This window comes from Nyctereutes procyonoides, unplaced genomic scaffold (assembly GCF_905146905.1).
Source record: "Nyctereutes procyonoides isolate TBG_1078 unplaced genomic scaffold, NYPRO_anot_genome, whole genome shotgun sequence".
Classification (NCBI taxonomy): domain Eukaryota; kingdom Metazoa; phylum Chordata; class Mammalia; order Carnivora; family Canidae; genus Nyctereutes; species Nyctereutes procyonoides.
In genome coordinates this window covers 21,769,437-21,789,890 of record NW_026575126.1, presented here as the reverse complement: position 1 = coordinate 21,789,890, position 20,454 = coordinate 21,769,437, and the positions used below count along the sequence as shown (strand labels likewise).

General features: G+C 36.4%; 2 protein-coding genes across 4 annotated transcripts in view; one reads left to right on the top strand and one right to left on the bottom strand.

Moving 5' to 3' along the window:
* Nucleotides 1–1,498, bottom strand: part of CCDC18 (coiled-coil domain containing 18) — a 103,543-nt gene extending 102,045 nt beyond the window's left edge. Inside the window, exon 1 of one of the 2 annotated variants that reach the window (XM_055339735.1) lies at nt 1,388–1,498. The gene's annotated coding sequence lies outside the window, so the exon portion shown is untranslated. The remainder of the gene's footprint in view (nt 1–1,387) is intronic. The other variant, XM_055339734.1, reaches the window with a different exon arrangement.
* Nucleotides 1,499–1,794: 296 nt separating this feature from the next.
* On the top strand, nt 1,795–19,454 carry TMED5 (transmembrane p24 trafficking protein 5). 2 transcript variants are annotated; one of them, XM_055339741.1, is made up of 6 exons: nt 1,795–2,200; nt 7,615–7,712; nt 12,235–12,418; nt 14,726–14,772; nt 15,454–15,461; nt 15,609–15,821. In XM_055339741.1, exons 1-6 carry the CDS (start codon nt 2,015–2,017, stop codon nt 15,668–15,670), a joined length of 585 nt encoding a protein of 194 aa, XP_055195716.1. In that variant the 5' UTR covers nt 1,795–2,014; the 3' UTR covers nt 15,671–15,821. The 2 variants fall into 2 exon arrangements, with proteins under 2 accessions (XP_055195716.1, XP_055195715.1); XM_055339740.1 differs by lacking the exons at nt 14,726–14,772; nt 15,454–15,461 and having other exon boundaries at nt 1,812–2,200; nt 15,609–19,454.
* The last annotated feature ends 1,000 nt before the right edge of the window (nt 19,455–20,454 follow it).

Sequence of the window (20,454 nt, the reverse complement as noted above, 5' to 3'; positions counted from 1 at the left end):
ATCCTCTTTCAGGGATCCCTGGGTGGCGCAGCGGTTTAGCACCTGCCGTTGGCCCAGGGCGCGATCCTGGAGACCCGGGATCGAGTCCCACGTCGGGCTCCCGGTGCATTGAGCCTGCTTCTCCCTCTGCCTGTGTCTCTGCCTCTCTCTCTCTCTCTCTCTCTCTGTGACTATCATAAATAAATAAAAAGTAAAAAAAAAAAATTATCCTCTTTCAGATCGTATTTACCTTCGTCATTGTAGCATCTCTCTTTCATCACCCTTCTAGAATTCTGACCACATCTCAAGCTCCAAAAGGTTTGGAGTCTCAATGTACTATGTTCTGGGCTGGAAAGCACTTCCAGAAGCTCAATATGTTCAGTGAATAAATGATTGCTTAATTGCCCTTTCTTCCCCTCATCCAGCTAAAATAGCATGGTAAATTTATTCTCCACTCAAAATCCCTCAGGTGTAAGGAGGAAGATTAAAAGCCCTCACTTTATTGTAAGAAACTGTAGCAGGAAATTAAATGAGACGCTATGTAATCGCAGAGAAAATGTTTTTGTTTTTTTCCCCTTTCGTTTGCACAAATTTGCTTCTGCTTTAGTGAGAAGACCGTCCCGTACAAAACTCAGTGGATCAGGTCCCCCTTCTGCTTTATCTTTTCAACATCTCTAGCTTCCTACGGAATGGTGAAGGAAAAAAGGGTACAATTTGGATAAATTCTAAAACGTCACTCGATACTACGTTTCAAATAAATCACGTTTCACGTACAGCATCTTGTGTATTTTTTATGTAACAGTTCCCTACCACTTCTTAAGTAGCAATGAATACATGCGCTTTTAGATTTTTTTTCCCCCTACTGGAAAACAATTTATTGTCAAATGAAGATTTTTCTTCCCTTCAACTTAGAGTAGTTATAAAAGTCTATCTCCAGTGCCTGTACATATGTGGAAAAGTACATCACGCTACCACAGGCCCTGACGAGATCATCCTCCGGCCTTACTGACGCGCTGGTAGCTTGACGCGCACGTACACCCGTCGACACCGAGAAACAGGTGTCGTTTATAAACCTTGTATGTAATAGGACGGGCTGCGGTGGGAAAAGATGCCTCATCTTGGAAGGAGGCCGAAGACTTACTGTTGTATTGTCCTGTTACCAACAAATCTCAATTTGACAGGACTGATCCTACGTTCACCTGGAAGGACAGGAAAATATGACATCCACCTCTCGGATTTCTCCAGAGAAACACAACCCTGGAGAGCAGCGCGCGCAGCCAAGGGTGAAGCCCGTACGAAGGGCGTCCGAACGTGCCGGGAGGGAAAAGGAAAACTCCCCCAGGTAGGCCCGTTTGCACCTTCCCAGGAGCAGTCACCGCCCGCGTCCGTGGCCGGGAAGCCGACCCACCTGACACAAGCGCACACCGCGCTGTCGTCCGCGTTCGGAAGCCTCGGACCCTCTCCTGAGCTCCGGGCGTGGAAGCATCGGACGCTCCGAGGACGCGGGGAACCAGCGAACCCCGGCCGCACGGCGTTCGAACCGCCGCGGGAGCCGTTGGAGACGCGCCTCCCTGGCCGCGGCCCCGCCCCGCCGCGCGCAGGTTCTGCGTGAGGCGACGCCAGAGGCGTGGGGCCTGTCGGGGATCGTGGTCTGCGAGCGCGTCCAGGCCCGCTCGCCCGGAACTACATTTCCCACAATTACCTCTCAGACGTGCGTTGGTGTGAGGGAAGCCCTGGGAACCGGCCTCCCGGGGGTGAGGCGGGGCGCGCGCACGCGGGGCCTGAGGGGGCCGAGACCGAGGAGGGTGCGGAAAAGGACTGCTGGCCCCGCCCCTCGGTCCCTACCCTGCGGAGGCAGGCGTTTCCCGCTCGGAGGGATTCCGTGCCGCCGTCGCGGCCGCCGCGCGGGGTTTCTTCGGGCTCCAGGTTTCCCTGCCAACCACGAGGAGTCGAGCGCGGGGGAGAAAAAGCGGCGCCTGGGTGAACCCCCCCACACCTCCCGCGTCGCTTCCAGCCCGAGCTCGCCCCGGAAGGGATGGGCGACATCTGGCTGCCCTGCCCGGTGCTCCTCCTGGCCGGTCTGCTCCCAGCGCTGCTGCCGGGGACGGCCAGCTTCACGCCCTCCTTGGACAGCGACTTCACGTTCACCCTTCCGGCCGGCCAGAAGGAGTGCTTCTACCAGCCCATGCCCCTGAAGGCCTCGCTGGAGATCGAGTACCAAGTAAGTGCGGACGGCGAGCCGGCCTCCTTCTTTATCCCAGCTACCCTGGGTCTCCGCCTCTCACCCGCTTGGAAACTTCTTGCGGACCGCCCGGGGGGTGAAGAGGCGACGGCCGCCCGGGTAGCCGGCGGCTCCGCGCAGGCGCGCGAGGCTCGGCCCGCCTGGGCCCGGGGACCGACAAGTTAGGCGGGACCTGGAACGGACTACCCGCCCTCTCCCCTCTCCTCCGGTCGGAAAGAGGCCAGCGCTGGCGATCTCGGTGCTTTTTTCCCCTTTGTTCCACAATTCGCGCATCGCCTTGCTGACCAGCACATGTCCCAGTACTGGGAATTTCGCAATACAGGACTGGTAAACACGTTCTCCTTCATCATTGGAGGAGATGATGACACTTGTTTTGTTACCCCTATCACGCTCGCCCAATTCCGGTGTTATAAATCTTCACGGTCATTGCTTCGCTTAAGGATTTCTGAATTGTGAACTTGTGACCAAATTCCATTTTGGAATATTTTTAAAGGAGCTCTTGATGGTATTTGATGTATACCAATACATTGCCTTCTCAGTTATCGATTTGTTTTTCAATCAAAGCAATATTTAACTGTATATTAAAACTTTATAACCTTTCATTCATCCTTGTAAGCATTTCTCCCATATCATTGTTTGAGTATCTTCACAATATTATGTAAGGATGTGCCCTAATTTTATGTAGTCATTGTGGTAGAGGGTAGTAATTTCTAAGAAGAAATCTTGTTAGTTCCACACAGCTAATTCTGAGGTTTCTGGGTAGTACTGGAAAAAAAAGAAGAAGAAAAAAAAAAGATTCGTTGGTGTGGTTCACCTTTTAATTTTTTCACAAATTAATTTATAATCAGATGGTAACTTTTTTAAGTTGATGTAAAGGATTTTTTCAACATTTACTGTCGCGTATAGAGCAAAGTAAAAAAGTGTAGAATTTTCATCGGAAGGAACTTTAGAATTATAGATATTTAAGGTAAGCAATAGAGAGGGCAGTATCTAAAGTGACAGTGAGCAAAACTGAGGCTAGAACGCAACATTTCTTGATCTCCAATGTAGTTCAAAAGTTGTTACCATGCGCCAGTAATGGGGTGGGGGGGGGTACGGATAAGATGACCAGCTACGACAGGGACAAAAAAAGTCCCTGTTTTCAAGGGTCTTATTATTTAAGGGATACTGGCTAATAGCTAATTTCAATAAAGTATGGTTAAGTGCTGTTAGAGGAGAGCCACTTCTCTGGTGTTTCAGAACAGGATTCCTGGAGAAAATAAATTTGAATCTGGAAAGATGCTTAAGTGAGACAAGAATGCAAGGAAGGAGGGGCATTTCAGGAAAAGGAAAAAAAAATAGTTCTAAAAATCCAAGTGTGTTTTGTTGGTGGGCAGTATGTGGACACAAGTGCTGAATTTTTATTAGACCTGAAAACGGATGAAGCCTAGGGTGAGAGTAGAAGTAAAAGAGATTGGAAAGGTCAGGAGGCTGGATCGGGGATCATGAATCTTAAGCCTTTGTGTGCCATACTGAGTGGCTGCTTTGCCCTTGTTCTGTACAAGGGCCACTGAAGATATAAGCAGCATGGAACAGTCAGAAATGTCTTTCAGGTAGATCACTGAATACAGTGTGGAAAATGGATTTAAGGAGGGCAAAATTAGAGGCAAGGAAACCCAACTGGGGGTTAGTGAAATAATCCAGGTAAGAAAACTATTTTATTTGAAAATTCCTTAGTACTTACCCAGGTATTAAGGAGGAAATGTATATTAACTACTGATCTCTTAATGATTATGATATGAGACCTCTAGAGATAAAATGCTTAGGTTGAAATCCTGTTACTTACTACCTATGTGATTTGAACAAGTTACTTAATCTCTCACTTGTAAAATAGAGATAATAGTAATTACCTCATAGAGTTGATTTGAAAAAAAATGACACTAGTAAATATGTAGTGAATGTTAGTTTTTCTACATTTACACTTCTAGAATTAATATAGCTTGCCTGGTTTGGCTTTATATTCTGCATCTTTAGTCAATCTTTTTTTTTTTTTAAGATTTTATTTATTTATTCATGAGAGGGAGAGAGACAGAGACAGAGACACAGGCAGAGGGAGAAGCAGGCTCCATGCAGGGAGCCTGACATGGGACCCAGATCTCCAGGATCACATCACACCCTGGGCCAAAGGCAGCGCTAAACCGCTGAGCCACCCAGGCCGCCCATCTTTAGTCCATCTTAAAGGGAGTGTTCCCCCCCAAAGCATTCCTTCTAAACGACTTAATTGTTTTGATTGAGGAGAGAAGTAAAATGATTTAATGTCTGGTCCTAGATAATATTGAGGGGTTCGTAAGGTAAGAGATAATCCTCAATTTTTCGTTTGCATTTTTCAACTCCATGATTAATTTTCCAGTAACAACAAGCTTACTGCTTTTTGTCACTTTTTAAATGTCAGGGAACAGACACTCCAGACACTGCCCTTGGATTACTGTGACATATTGAAATTTTTTAACCGTTTCTTACTTTTCAGGTTTAAGAGGACACTTTTATTAAAATAATTGACCTGCCTCACATTAAGTTCTTGAAAACTTTAAGTGTCAATCAGCATATCTTATGAGTAAACTAGATCATTCAATTAACTTTTTAAAATCATTGTCGAGTGCTTAATTTGTGGGAGCACTATGCTAAGTGTTACGGATACAATGGGAGTAAAAATACAGTCCTTGTTCTCATACAGTCTAGTATGGTGGAAGACAGTGATCAAATTGTTACACAAATAAATGTAACATTGTAACTCTAATAAGTGCTATGAAGGTAGGCATATACAACTATGAGAAGATTTAACAGGAGGACTTAATTTTCATCTTCTTGAGAGAAGACATTCCAGAAGTAGAGTTCAGATCTATATAAAAATCAGTCTTATTAAGCATAAGGGGGTGATTAGAACAAGGTGATTGGTAAAAAGAATACCATGTGCCAAGGCACTGAGGAAGAAGACAGAAGAAACCCTTTGAGGAACTGAAAGACTGTTACAACAATAGTACAGAACCTGAGAGTGGCTGGCACTTGTCATCTTCCAGGGAAGTTTAGTTTCAGATTATGGTGTTTTTTTAAATAAATATTTTCTATTTTAAAATTGTGTTTTATATATTCTTAAGTTATCTTCTGTGTTCATCCCAGAACACAGATAAATGATAAAAATAACATTTTTAACAACTTCTTTATACATGACAGCCACTACCAATTATATCTTTTAATTTCTGTTTTCCTGAAACATTTGTTTGGTTTTGTTAGATCTCTTATTTTCTGATTTAATGGGTATCTTTTTTCGGGTTTTTAGAGGATAATTTTGAGTAATTCTATTAAAATGCTTTGAGTCCTTGGACATCTGAAAATGGCTTTACTTTTTGCTTTTACTTTGGTAAATACAATTTTTTTATTTTACTTGAGATCATTGAAGACATGACTCCATTATGGTTTTTTGCATCTAGTGTGGTAAGAATTCTGACTCCAATCCCAATTATTTATTTTCTTTTTTTTTAAGATTTATTCATGAGAGACAAGAGAGAGAGAGAGAGCAAAGACAGGGTGAGGGAGAAGCAGGCTCCATGCAGGAAGCCTGATGTGGGACTCGATCCCAGGACCCCAGGATCACAACCTGAGCCAAAAGGCAGATGCTCAACCACTGAGCCACCCAGGCATCCCATACAATCCCAATTCTTATTTTATAGTTCTCTATTATCATTGGAAGTTTCTAGGTTGTTCTTTTTAAATCCTTTGGGAAAGTCAGTAGGATTTTTATCTTTATTCATTTATCCTGCTTCACGTCTATTAGCCCATTCCAGTCTAAAGACTTTTTTCCTCTTTTGAAACAAGAATTTTTGTCCCTTATTTGATGATTTCCTTCGTTTCTCTTGGTTCTCTTTGAAGTGCTTGTTAGATATTTGAAATGTTTAGCTTTGTCCTTCACAAAGGGTCTTACCGCTGTTCTCATACTTTTCATGTACTTTTTCAACTTGTTCTGAGAATTCCCTGGTTCCTTCTAGTTCGCTGATTTTTAGTCTCTACCCATATTCATTTTGCTGTCATTACATTTATTAAGGCTTTATCTTGGCAACACATTTATGTTTTTAACTTATTTTTCATACCAGCAACCTCATTTTTTATGAATTATACATTTTTGAATTTCTCTGAGGATGTACAAGGAAACATTTTTCAGTCTGTTTATATTAACTATTTTTTCAGAATTTGATCCTCTCAATAAAACCAATAAAATGAAAAAAAGGATATTGATTTCAACAAATGTACTTCTCTAGTCTGTTTCAGTGAGGATTTTGAGATTGATAGCTATTGGTAGCCAGATACATCCTTTGCTCAGCCATTTGTGCCTAGAATATCTTCCAGAAATTCCTCACTCTTCATGCCTATTAACAGTCTTCCTAGATTTCCAGTGTTGTTATGGATTATTTGTATCATTATGTATTTTCTTCTTTTTATTGGGATTTGAAGAGACTTATGTATATTTACCTAGCTTTTTGAAACTACTTCTGTTGATAAGTAGAGCACAGCAATAAGTAATTTTTTATATCATTCCATTAAAACCACCAAGAAAAATAAAATGGAGTGTTAAATAAGAAAAAGAGTAGTTATCAGAGGAAAATTGCTGAGTTCAAATTTTGAATGCCATTCATTGACTGTATTACCTTGAGAAAAGTATTTCTCTGTCTTCATTTTTTTGTTTTTTTCTATTCTGTTGATTTTTCTGTTTATTTTACTGAGAACAGTAATAAGACCTATCTCTTAGAGTTGTTGTGAGGAAATTAACCCACACAAAGCACTTTAAACAATGTGTGGGACATAATGTAATTGTTAGCTATCATCATTATTTTGGGATTGTAAAGGAACAGATTGTGTTCACTGGCCAGTAAGCAAATAGCCTACTTGGAATATTCAGTTGATATAGCTGAATAATAGGTGAATGCACTGAAGAAGTCAACTGGAGTCAAATCATGGAAGTTTTGAGTTCCAGGTTAAGAACTAGCTAATTATTTTACTGAAGAGGAAACAAACTCAGAAAAGTTACATAGCATGCTCTAAATTGCCTAAGTAAAAAGGTCTACTATTTGAACTCCCATCTGTGTTTCTTCCACCCTACAGGACTTCTAAGTGAAGGCACCATTTTAGGAAGATTATTTCAAAAATAGAAGGCCTAAATTTAGGTGATAGCAACAAGAATTGATAAGAAAGTTTGAAAATGAATGGAATTGAATTGGATGGTCTTTTTGCTCCTTTCTAGCTCTTACATGCATCTTTACCTCTCTAGGTTTGGAAAAAAAAATCTTTTCATCATATGATCTACTTTATATATTTTTTATTTTCAGAATTTGTAATGTGTTCTCTTTTGTGCTTTTCTATAGGTTTTAGATGGAGCAGGATTAGATATTGACTTCCATCTTGCCTCTCCAGAGGGAAGAACCTTAGTTTTTGAACAAAGAAAATCAGATGGAGTTCACACGTAAGTGATCTTTAAGTTGAGTTCCGGGGGGGGGGGGGGGGGGGGGGCGGGTCATACCAAGGGGTTATCTGCAAGGTAGGGAAATTTAGCACACTTGATGCAAACATCAGTATTAAATGATTACATATGAACATTTTAAATAGTCCTCAATAGTAGTCTATCATAATATAAAGTGTTTTCCATTAATTTTTTTCTCTTTTTTTTAGGCATTTTGTATTGATACTAAATTTTTTCTTTGCTTTGGTTAAATGAGTATGCCTTAGATGTTGCATTCAGTCTATTGTGACATTTAAACCTGTCTAGCACAACCTTTCCATTTTAAGGTATACATACCTGTTCCAGGTATCAGTCCTATAGTTTCTTGAGCTGCTGGCTATCTCATCTTTGCTCACTATTTCCTTTCTTAAAAAAACAAGTACAGTACATCTTTGTGCATATGTGTGGTGTGTGCATGTAAAAGTTTTTTTTTTTTTTCAAATCAGACCTCATTTTTTTTAGATTATTAGAAGATGTGATAGTAAAAGATCTGACCATAGGAAACCAGAAAGAAAATAACTTGTTATAAGTTTAGAGTTTGACAACGGCTATATATGCTCTCTTAATCTCATTTCTCTTTTTTCATATCTCAGCGGTGTGTTTCCCTGTTCATTCTATTATTTTACTATAGCACTTTGTTTACTCATGTTATTGCATTAAAACTCAACTGTGAGTTTACAGGAAGAAGACAAACAAATACGGTCTAATATTTGCCATAAACTAGGCTTTGCATTTTATATGCTTCTAAATTAATCATTCCAGCCCACTATGAGAGATTCTTTGATTCACTAATTCCCATTTTACAGACAAAGAGGCTCAGAGAAGTTAAATAAGTCTGCAGGGATACACATTTATTAAGAGGAGGAAGCAGGATGGATCAGAATTCTTGCTTTTTACCATACGATGCTTAGAACATCTCTGGCACATAGCACTATGTAAGTACTAGTTATTATAGTTATTGGTTTTTGTTAACCAGCATAGTTGGCATGTAATTGATAGTAAATGCTAAATAAATGTATGAATGAATGAGAGGAAAAATAATACTCTTTTCAAAGTGTTTTATTTTTATTTTTTATTTAACTTAAAACTTTTTGTTTTTTAATTTTTAAACGCTCTTTTAAGTTTTTATTTAAAAATTTTTAAATTTCTTATTCATTTTTTTATTAAAGTGCTTTTTAAAATGGCATTTTACCTGTGCAGAACTCAGAAAAAATATTTGTATAAACTATTAATAAAATAGAGAAACAGTAATTTAAAAAGTTAGTTTATATACTTGGAGCTATATTTCTTCTTTGATAGTTACATGAACAGAAACTAAAAATGTAGCTTTTCTTCAAATTTCAGAATATTGAAAATCTGTAGAATTTCTGTCATTTTTTTCCTCCAATTTTCTCCTTTCCTTTAGAGATAATTTAAGATTAACTGTTAAGGAGAAAAAAGTATCTTATTTCTTGCATGGAATTACTTCTCATTAAACCAGTGGGAGAAAAAAATGAGTTTATAAGAGTTCACATTTATTGAGTTCTTTTGATGTGCCAGGCTACTGTTCTAAGCACTTTGTATTTATTAAATTTTTTTATTATTCACCACAGCCCTATAAGGTACATGGTATTATCATTTTATCAATAAAGAAATTGAGACATAGAGCACTAAAATAAGTTAACAAAAGTTACACAGCTAGCAAACAGCAAAGCCAGGATTTAAAATCAGGCTGTCCAGTTCACTCTTAATCACTGCACCAAATTTACAAGTCTACTTTCTAAAAAATCAGATTTAAACAAAATTTTATCTTGAACTATATTAACTTTTTTTTTTGAACTATATTAACTTTTTAAAGGCAACTAAAATATCTGTTATTTCGGTGTTATGGCACCGAAGTTGTTTTTATTTCTTACATCCTTAAAACAAATAGTGTCCTTCCAGAAGGCAGGGTTAGTAAAAATGTCTCCAAACAACTGTAAACAGCTTAAGTGATACCTTTGGCTGGCACTTCCAGAAATGAGAAGTCTGTTTGTGTGTGTGTGTTTCTATACAACTGAATTAGTATCAACATAATTCACACCATAACTTACCCTTTCTGGACTATTTCTTTTCTTTTTGGTTAAGATTTTATTTATTCATTTGAGAGAGAGAGAGTGTGTGTGCACTAGTAGAGGGGAGAGGCCGAGGGAGAGGGAGAAGCAGACTCCCCATAGAGCAGAGAGCTCTACTCTGGGCTCAGTCTCAGGACTTGGAGATCATGACCTGAGCTGAAGGCAGAAGTTTAACCGTCTGAGCCACCCAGATGCCCCCTCTCTGGACTACTTATGCTCTTTATTCTACTTGAAAGGAAAATTAACTCTGTGCCATTTTTATTTGGATAGTATTTTATATCATTTGTACTAATAAAGTTCCTTTCTACTAAAAGCAGTCAACATATATTTAGAAAGAGATTAGTATAGAAATGACTATGTTAATAAAACATCTTTTCTTTTTCATACACATGCTGAAGCTCATACACGAGTCAGTGCTTTTCAAACTTTTCATTTTTTACTTTTGTCCTCATGCAACCTTTCCAGACTTTTCTGCCTTAGCATCACCCCATGAAATTTTATTTTTATTTTTTTATTTATTTTTTTCCCATGAAATTTTAAAACCAGTTTTTGTACCGTATGTATATCTGTACTCTACGTATAAAAAAAGTAGGTACAAAGCTTCCCCTTTTAATCCAATGCAGGGTTAAGAATGGCTAAATAAAGTTGAGTTAAATAAAATTAAGACTAAACAAAATTAAGGGGCACCTGGGTGGCTCAAAGCATCTGCTTTTGGCTCAAGTTATGATCCTGGGGTCCTGGGATGGAGCCCCATGTCTGCCACTGGCTCAGCGAGGAGTCTGCTTCTCCCTCTCCCTCAGCCTCTACCCCTGCTCATGTTCTCTCTCTCTGTATCTCTGTCTCAAATGAATCAATAAAATCTTTAAAAAAAAAAAAAGAAAATTAAGAGTTAAATTTGAAAGTGATTAACATTGAACTTTATATAATAGTTATAACATTTTTTTTCCTTTTAAAATTGTTCCACACTGTATTCGCCAGTATATTCTTCATGCTTCTTCCAAAGGTTAAATACATCTGCAAGACAAAGGTTGGTCATGACTGAGGAGATTGCAAGGAATGCAGACAGGCTCTGAGCAGTATTATAGAAAAGAAAGATCAATTAACATGAGAGTCAGAAAACCAAGCTTCATCTATGCCTATGATAGACTGTGTGATCATAGGCAAGTATTTTAATTTATGTGAACCTTATACTTACCTTGAAAAGGTCAATTATACCTACTTCCAAATATGATGGTAAGGATTAAAGGAACTAGAATATATGAAAGCAGTGTGTAAATTATGAAGGGGTATTAAGTCTTGGCTATTTTTTATTTATAGGATATATGTTAAGATCCAATTAAATTGCTGAGCATTTCTTTCTTATTCTTTAAGTTGGAAATAAGGGTAAAAAAGAAGCAAAGATTGGCTTAAAAAGATTACATGTTGTAGTCACAAGACTATAGAAAATAATATAAGCCACCTCGGTTTAAGCAGTCCAGTGTATTGGGAGATAAAACTTCAAAATCATTTAGAGCAACCTTTTATGAACAGTCACAACAAAAACTAAAACCTGATTAGAACCTTTTTTTGTAGTCAGCAGTAAATGCCATTAGCCTATGCAGTACTTTGCTTGTTAAAGTTGCCACAAATAAATTAGGAAACCACTTTGCCAAATTAACTGTGCCCAGGCCAATTATCTTGAATGTGAAACTAATGAGACCAAGATATAAGTTTAACTTAGATGTGAGTGGCATTTATTCAGTAAAAGTAATGCCAGTGAGAGTAAAGCTCTATTTGTTTTAGCAACTGATCCCTAACCTTTGTAAACTATGTTATGAAGATGTTCTTAATCAGTAGGCCTGGAAGAAAGCATTTAGAACAATCTATCACTGCTTTTTAAAAAAAAAGTCACTTTAGAGAGTAAACTCAAAGGGATGTTTGTGGTCATATTTGCCTATGAATTGAACTCATGATAAATTAGTGTTAATATTAAAGGTCATTGTGAGGTATCATGTATCTATGTTTTTTTAATGTTTATTTATTTATTTATTTATTTATTTTAATTTCTGATAGTCACACACAGAGAGAGAGAGAGAGCCAGAGACACAGGCAGAGGGAGAAGCAGGCTCCATGCACCAGGAGCCCGACGTGGGACTCGATCCCGGGTCTCCAAGATCACGCCCTGGGCCAAAGGCAGGCGCTAAACCGCTGTGCTACCCAGGGATCCCTACTTATCTATTTATATATATATTTCCAGGTTGCCTCTTTCCCAAGAAATAATCTTTCAATACTAAGGAAGTCTTTATATCAGCAAAATGTTCAGTCACTAAAAACCATGTTATTTCTTCTCTTACAGTTTTTCCTTTGATCCCAAAGAGAAGTACAGATAAAGACATACACTTTTTTTAATGCAGGGTAGAAACTGAAGATGGTGACTACATGTTCTGCTTTGATAATACATTCAGCACCATTTCTGAGAAGGTGATTTTCTTTGAATTAATCCTGGATAATATGGGAGAACAGGAGCAAGAGCAAGAGGACTGGAAGAAATATATTACTGGCACAGACATGTTGGACATGAAACTGGAAGACATTCTGGTCAGTATGGTCTTTTAATAAATAAAAATTATCCAGAGATATGACTGTGTGACAGGCACTGAAATAAGCATTTTCTCTGCATTATCTCATGTAATCTTTACTTAACTCTGTGAGGATTATTTATTTCCATTTTTCCAATGACAAAATTTTGGCTTGGGGAGATTAATGTAATAATCTATAGCATGCTTGCACATAGAAAAAAAGTGAGGGATCCCTGGGTGGCACAGCGGTTTGGTGCCTGCCTTTGGCCCGGGACGCGATCCTGGAGACCCGGGATCGAATCCCATATCAGGCTCCCGGTGCATGGAGCCTGCTTCTCCCTCTGCCTGTGTCTCTGCCTCTCTCTCTCTCTCTCTCTCTCTCTCTCTCTCTCTCTCTGTGACTATCATAAATAAATAAAAATTTTTTAAAAAAAAGAAAAAAAGTGAGCAGTTAACACTTAAGATGATGTATAGGCATTTTTCCCACAGCATAGTTTTTATAACATGAAATTGGATATTACATGACTAATTTGGGAACACTATTTACTCAGACCAGACCTCGCAGTTATCAGAAACTATGACTACATTCAGGAGTAAAAACTTTTAGAATATGGCTTGTTTGAATTGCTTTATACTTTATCATTAACGTGCATAATGAAATGTGCATGTGTAAGAACTTATTTGCTTATAATAATACTGGTGAGTGGGGAAAAGGTCATTACCCTCAGCCACAGGTAGATGTAATCAAATGATAGAATTTACTGAGTGGTATTTGTAAATAGCATTTATAGCTGTATTATGGAAATTCCTGCAGAAGAAATAATATGGTCATTGCAAATTAAAATTGTAATCTCTAATACTCTTATAACCTGAACTTTTCTGAAATAACGTTATTTTGATCACTTGAGGTTTATTCAGTGTCTAGGGATGCTCAGCGGTTGAGTGTCTGCCTTTAGCTCAGAGCATGATCCCGTGGTCCCGGAATGGAGTCCCACATCGGGCTCCCTCCATGGAGCCTGCTTCTCCCTCTGCTTCTCTCTCTCTGTCTCTCGCATGAATAAATAAATAAAATCTTAAAAAATAAAAAATAAAAAAATTAAATAAACAGTGTGTAGCACAATAAATGTTAGTTTTCTTACCTTTTCCACTGGTATTACTATACAAAACTGAAAGGATTAAGTTTGATTAGTATGAATTTTTACATGACAGTTTTTAATCTCACCATAATTTCCAATGTATATATCTTTTAAATTTCAGTCATATTAACTTATTCTTCCATTTTAAATTTATTTTGCCAGCAAGAGTAAAACACTAGTACTTATAAATTCTCAAGAGATATAATTCATTTACATGGTTAAAAAAATGAGCCAGATTTAAATATGGCTTAAATATTTGGAGTCCTTTTTAAAGAAAATGTTTTTCAAGAGCTTTATTTCCTTCTTTTACTTATTTATTCATGAAACACATAGGCAAAGGGAGAAGCAGGTCCCTGTCGGGAGCCCAATGCGGGACTTGATCCCAGGACTCCGGGATCACAACCTAAGCCAAAGGCAGCTCAAATGCTAAGCCACTCAGGTATCCCTGAAGAGCTTCATTTCCCCAAAATTTTGCATTGTAACAGCAAACTTTTATAAATAATTTTGTATTTGACTGTCATTGCTGTAATATTGAAAAGAACTATGCATGATCTTTTTATTTGGGAATCTGAATTCCTTATTTTTCTAGAAAATATTTGCATTTACTAGGTTACTGTTGCTTTACAAAGAAGTCCAAATAACAAATATTACACTTTGTAGTTTTGTAGGTTTAGCAGAACAGTCTGAAATTTTGAGTATAGTTTTTGCTTAAATAAGGATTTTAAGTAAGAAAATCCAGGAAAATCTGTTTCTAATATTTTCTTGTTTTTGCCATAAATACAGTTGACCCCAGAACAATGTGTGATTGAACTATGCAGGTCTACTTATACGCAGATTTTTTTCAGTAAATGTAGTACAGTACTGTAGATGTATTTTCTCTTCCTTATGATTTTCTTAGTAACATTCTCATTTCTCTAGCTTACTTTATTGTAGGAATACAATATACAATAAATATAACACAAAATGTGTGTAAGTTGTTTATGAAAGGCTTCTGATCAACAGTAAACTATTAGTAAAGTTTTTCCGGAATCAACGGTTTTACGTGGATTTTTAACCATGCAGGGCATTAGCACCTCTAACCCCCACGTTGTTCAAGGGTCAGCTGTACTTTGACATTATTTTAAATCTCAACTTAATTTTAACTTATATTCTTATAGCCCTTTTATAGGCTATATCACTTCTCTTTCCAGGACCTTACTATAAAAATAGATTTTTTAGAAGATGTACAAGTTAGAGTGTTTTATAAATATAATCTTTGAATATTTTCATATTAAAAATAGATTATACTTTTGGATATATAATATGCATATCAGAAATTGGAATATTTTCTAATTTCACTATTATTTTCTGACATAAAAAAGTTAGCTGAAAAAAAAAAGTTAGCTGTTTTGTTATACACTAAATTGGACAAGAGTGATAATATTCAAAGAAAATGAACACAATGCATTATATATAAAGATAAATACCTAGAAGCTGTTATCAGGGTTTATCTGGTTTTTTAAAACTTTTTATTTTTATTTTATTTTTAAGATTTTATTTATTTATTCATGAGAGACACAGAGAGAGAGGCAGAGACACAGGCAGAGGGAGAAGCAGGCTCCATGCAGGGAGCTCGATGCGGGACTCAATCCCGGAGCTCCAGGATCACACCCTGGGCCAGAGACAGGCGCTAAACCGCTGAGCCACCCAGGGATCCCCTTTTTAAAACTTTTTAAAGTCTTTTTCTTATGGTTGTGAGGGCTAAGAAAGATAATATATATATAAAATTCCTGACACTATGCCACTGAAATATATTTTCACATTATTTTCAATTTACATTAGCTTTGCTCCTGTTAAAGTTAACTATTTGCAACTGTCAAGTAACTATTTGTAAACAATTTAAATATATCAGGAGAACTATTACATAAACCTACAGAAGATTTTTAGGTAATCCAAGTAGTTCTTGTCCCTTAATTAAAATTGTGTTTGAATATAAAACTAATATGAATGTCTGGGTACTGTGAGTCACATGTTTAAATTAACTTAAAATTACTGAGCATTCTTTTATAGTAAAATTATTTTATTTATCTCCAGGAATCCATCAACAGTATCAAGGCCAGACTAAGCAAAAGTGGCCATATCCAGACTCTGCTTAGAGCATTTGAAGCCCGTGATCGAAACATACAAGAAAGCAACTTTGATAGAGTCAACTTCTGGTCTATGGTTAACTTAGTGGTAATGGTGGTGGTGTCAGCCATTCAAGTTTATATGCTAAAGAGTCTATTTGAAGATAAGAGGAAAAGTAGAACTTAAAACTTTAAAGTACTTAACATTGAAAAAAAAAAGAGAGAGACAGAAAAATGCAATACACTGTTACAATCAAGACCAATAGTCTTTTCTAAAAATGTTTTCAGGCATTACCACAGTGTGAAACAAGTATAATTTTAAGGTGAAAGGAATCTTTGCTTTCGTCTGTGCAAGTAATCTTATTGCTTCAGTTGTACTTAAGTGTATAACAGAAATATTTTGTAGAACATAGATATAATTGAATGAAACCATATTAATCAGCATTTTCCTAAGTTTGAAAAAATTTTCCAGCTGTCATAGGTGATTTAAATAAATGAACTTTGGCCCTAAATGCAACACCAATAATGTTTTTAAAAGATTCTCTTACCTAGAAGTTTCTTTGTAAAGGTGGCAATTATAAATTTATTGTATAATTTTTCAATATATTAAGTTCCAAATCCTCTGGGAATTACCTAATCATGGATTGGATATATCTTCAGAAGACAAAAACTCAACTTTTCTTTTCTTTTTACATATGTATCTCTCCTGTTATGTAAATAGAAGCATAGCTGTGAAAAACAGATTTGTGAGATTTCTATAACCAAATATATTTCAATTTAAAATATTAGCAAAATATTGTATACTTAGCTTAGATTCCCCAAAGGCCAACATTTTGATAATTCTTAAAAATGCTTAATTGTTACTATAATTCAACAGATTTTCTCTTTGAAATTAAATAGCTAAAGGTTGTTCAGGTTCCATAAGGACACATTTTGTCTAGTCCTTAAGTAAGATGTAGAATTTTGAAATTAAATGTGAGGGAAAATAATTTTATTTTTATATTACCTATCAGCAGTGTTATGTTAGTTTTAACATCATGACTGACTTGGATAATACATTACCAGCAGTTGTGAAGAAAATATTGCTTAAAAATCTGGGCTTTACATAAATATCTCCTTTTCTGAGTTCTCAAAATCAACAAGAACAAAAAACTAACAAAAGCAATAAGGAAGAATTAAGGTAAACCTGAGGATATCTGATCAAAATTAAGTTCACTTAATAAACTCTAAGTATCTGGAATCTGATTGATTCATAATAATGACCCGATCCTAATATCATGAGACTAAATTCTAGATAACTGAAGAAACTGTACTTGGCTAGGATTTTATTTTTTATAGTTTTATTCTGTTTTGAATTGTCTTTTATTAAGTATTCAGGTACCTTTTATAAAACAAACTCAAACTCTACTGTAAGGTTTAGCACTGGGTACATACTTTACAATTGTTATTATAACTTTCATTAAATGACCTTTCTAATCACTTTATTTATTGACATTCAAGTTAAGTATTGAAAACCCACAGAATCCCAAATATAAAGTCAATATGTGAATAACCCTGTGTAAAGTCTGTGCCATCCTTGCTTATTGCAGTCTGTGGAGTATTATTCAAATACTAGTAATTTAGCTACATCATGAATTAAATAAAATTTTTAGGTTATACACATTTGTAATATTGTTTAAGACAAATATGAGTTAGAAACAACTTAAAAATTTGAGCATAGAACCCCTCTGTACATTAGTACTGCTGGAATTCTTAATAAGCAATGATATTGAGAGAATGGTTTCATTTATTAATTTACAGTCAGAGTGGCACAAAAAGAGATTTCCCTCCTCCTTATGCCCTTGGGAAAACAAAGGTTAGATATCCCTACTCTGAAGCTCTTTAAAACTGACATGAATGCCATATATAACTGATTACCTTAACTGGCCAAGAAAATGTTTAATTAAGTGTCCAGGAGTGCCTATAATATATGCATTCATTATAAGGACCAATAATCGCCTATGAAGAGACCTTCCCCCGCCTCCTCCTGTTAAACTAATCATGAGAAGCTAACTTACCATACTAGAATAAAACAGTACAAATATAAACTACTGCATCTTTTCTAAAAAACTGTGATTAAGAATTCTACCTCTGGCTGGTTACTGTACTGTACTGATTCCTTACCAATGAATTCATTACTTTATCTACAGATGATTTATGCCACTGATTTTAAACATGTGATTCAGTAATGTCTTACCTTATAATGGCCTTATATGGAAAACAAAGAATTTAGGAATATTGAGGACAATTTTATTTTTCTAGGCACAAAATGAAGAGTGGGAATGCGAAGAATGTTACTTGTATTAAGCAAAAAAAGCATAATTAGTGAGCAAAGAACTAAATTCTTTAATATTTCTAAAGATATTAATCTGCTTCATGGCTTTTTAAATGCCAGTATTCAATTTTGAAAGTAAAATTATGCTAAAATTAATCTACTTACCACTTAATGGCTGATTTTGTCTTTGGTTTTTAGTTACATAAACTCTTAAAAGCCTAGGATTTTACTAATTTGCATTTGGGTTGTTAATGATGTCTATTCTTTGATGTGAATGTTAAGGTAAAGAAGGTAAATAATGGTTGAAAACAGCATGGAAATAAATTACAAACTGAAATGTAATTTTATGTTAAGTATGTTTATCCTTCGTAAGCATTGCTATTATGTCTTAAAATTAACAAAAATCAAATACATAGAATTGTAAGCATCCCCAAATAATTCTTTATCTTAAATTTCTTTAAAAAATGACTCAGCATGTAATAACTTTTCATTTTAAATATCACATCAGTGTTGCTCAAATTGCTTTAGAGTTCTGAATGGCCATATTAAATGAGCAATGAATACTGTTCTGAATATATATAATAAAAATCACAAAGAAAGTCTTGTTAATCTACCAGTCATTGTAAATGCTGTCTAATCTTTAAAACCTTCATTGATCTTATCTTAGTTAGCCATGTGTGCTTTTGCTTCCGTTTGAAAACCCATAGTTCTCTGCGCTTATTGTCTATCATTTTACCTTGCATTGGAGTTCTCTTTACATGTGTTCTTATTCATCTGTTGCCCAAATATGCATTTTAACTATACGGTGTTCAAAATGTAGAGGGGGAAAAATGAGGCAAAGATTACTTCTGAAAATTGGAATGCTCAATAAGCCCCTAAAGAGCTTGTTCCACTCCTCTAACCCCACCCCAGAAATTGTTTAGTCTGTAACATGGCTCTAGAATCTTAATTTTTAACCAATGCAACTTGGGATTCTGGTGTTATCTTGGGTGATACTGGAAAATCAAAATTCCTTTGAGCCCATTTATCGGTAGAAATATTTTAGATAGTATCTTAAAACTTGGTTAAAATCACATATGAGAGTCCTGTGCTTGGTGGAGGTTATTACTGGTCAGTTCCTTCATACCATCCAGACAAGACACTCTCCTCCCACAAGCTGTTAGAATTCCTTATGCACCTTTCTGCTTCTGCATTCCCATCACTTTCAGGTGTCTGGGTTTCTGGAATGTTTGTGTCATCAGAAGCTAGAGCTATGTTACATGTAATGTCTGTCTGGGAAAAAGGTACAGAATAAAGAATCCAGACCTAACATGATATTACATGAAAGAGAGCACGTTGAGGTGGGACTCTGGATCCCTGTATCTGAAAGAAAAAGGCGAGAAAATGCCAAGCAGGGAAAAATTTGGAGGTCTTCAATGTCCATGAGTCAACAGCAAAATGATCAAAAAGAATCTGTTATCCAACATGAACTCCCTTCTATATAAAGAAACTACTCCTGAATCCTGGAAGTTGTCAAGTGCAATAATTATCAGATATCAAAGAGTTTATTTCTGTATTGGATATCAAGTGGGAGGAGGGACTAATAAACCTAACCTTTCTACCCTTGCTTCAATTCTAAAAACAACCAGTAATACTATTTGTAGGAGAAAGCTTTAAGGCCACAGTTAAAAAGACACAGTTAAGAGTTCCATTTTACTGAATTCTTGCTTGTTATTCAAAACCAAATTGGAAAGAAAAACCCACAATACCATTGACAATCACTCCAAAGAAAATGACATACTTAGGTATAACTCTAACACAACATGTCCAAGATCTGTATGCTGAAAATTAGAAAAAGTTGGTAAGATTAAAGACCCAAATAAGTGGAGAAATGTACCATGTGCCATGGATTGGAAGGTCAGTTCTTTCTAAATCTATAAACTTAGCATAATTACAATCAAAATCCAGCAAGGTTTCTTTTTAAGATTTATTTTAAAGAGAGAAAGTGCTAGGGCAGAGAGAGAGAGGAAGAGAATCTCAAGCAGATTCTCCACTGAGCACAGAGGCCTCTGTAGTGCTCCATCTCACAACCCTGAGATTTTGCCCCGAGTCAAAATCAAGAGTCAGATGCTTAACTGACTCATCTACCAGGCAACCCAGCAATATTTTTTTGCAGACAGAGACAAGCTTACTCTAAAATGTATATGGAAAGGCAAAAAACTAAGAACAGGACAAAAGGATGGACAATTTTTAAAAAGAATAAAGTCTATAGTAATCAACACTATGTGATACTGGTAGAGGGACAGATATATAATGGAACAGGGATTCCAGAAATACACCAAACAAGACAGTATGGTTTTTGACAAAGGTGCAAAAGCAATACAGAAAAGACAGCATTTTAAATAGTCTATAGCAATTGGAATAAACAGGTAAAAACATGAACTTAAGAAAACTGCAAAGGTTTTCAAAAAAATTTAAAGATCTTTAGCACCATTAGATAGGGCTAGACAAAATTTTCACA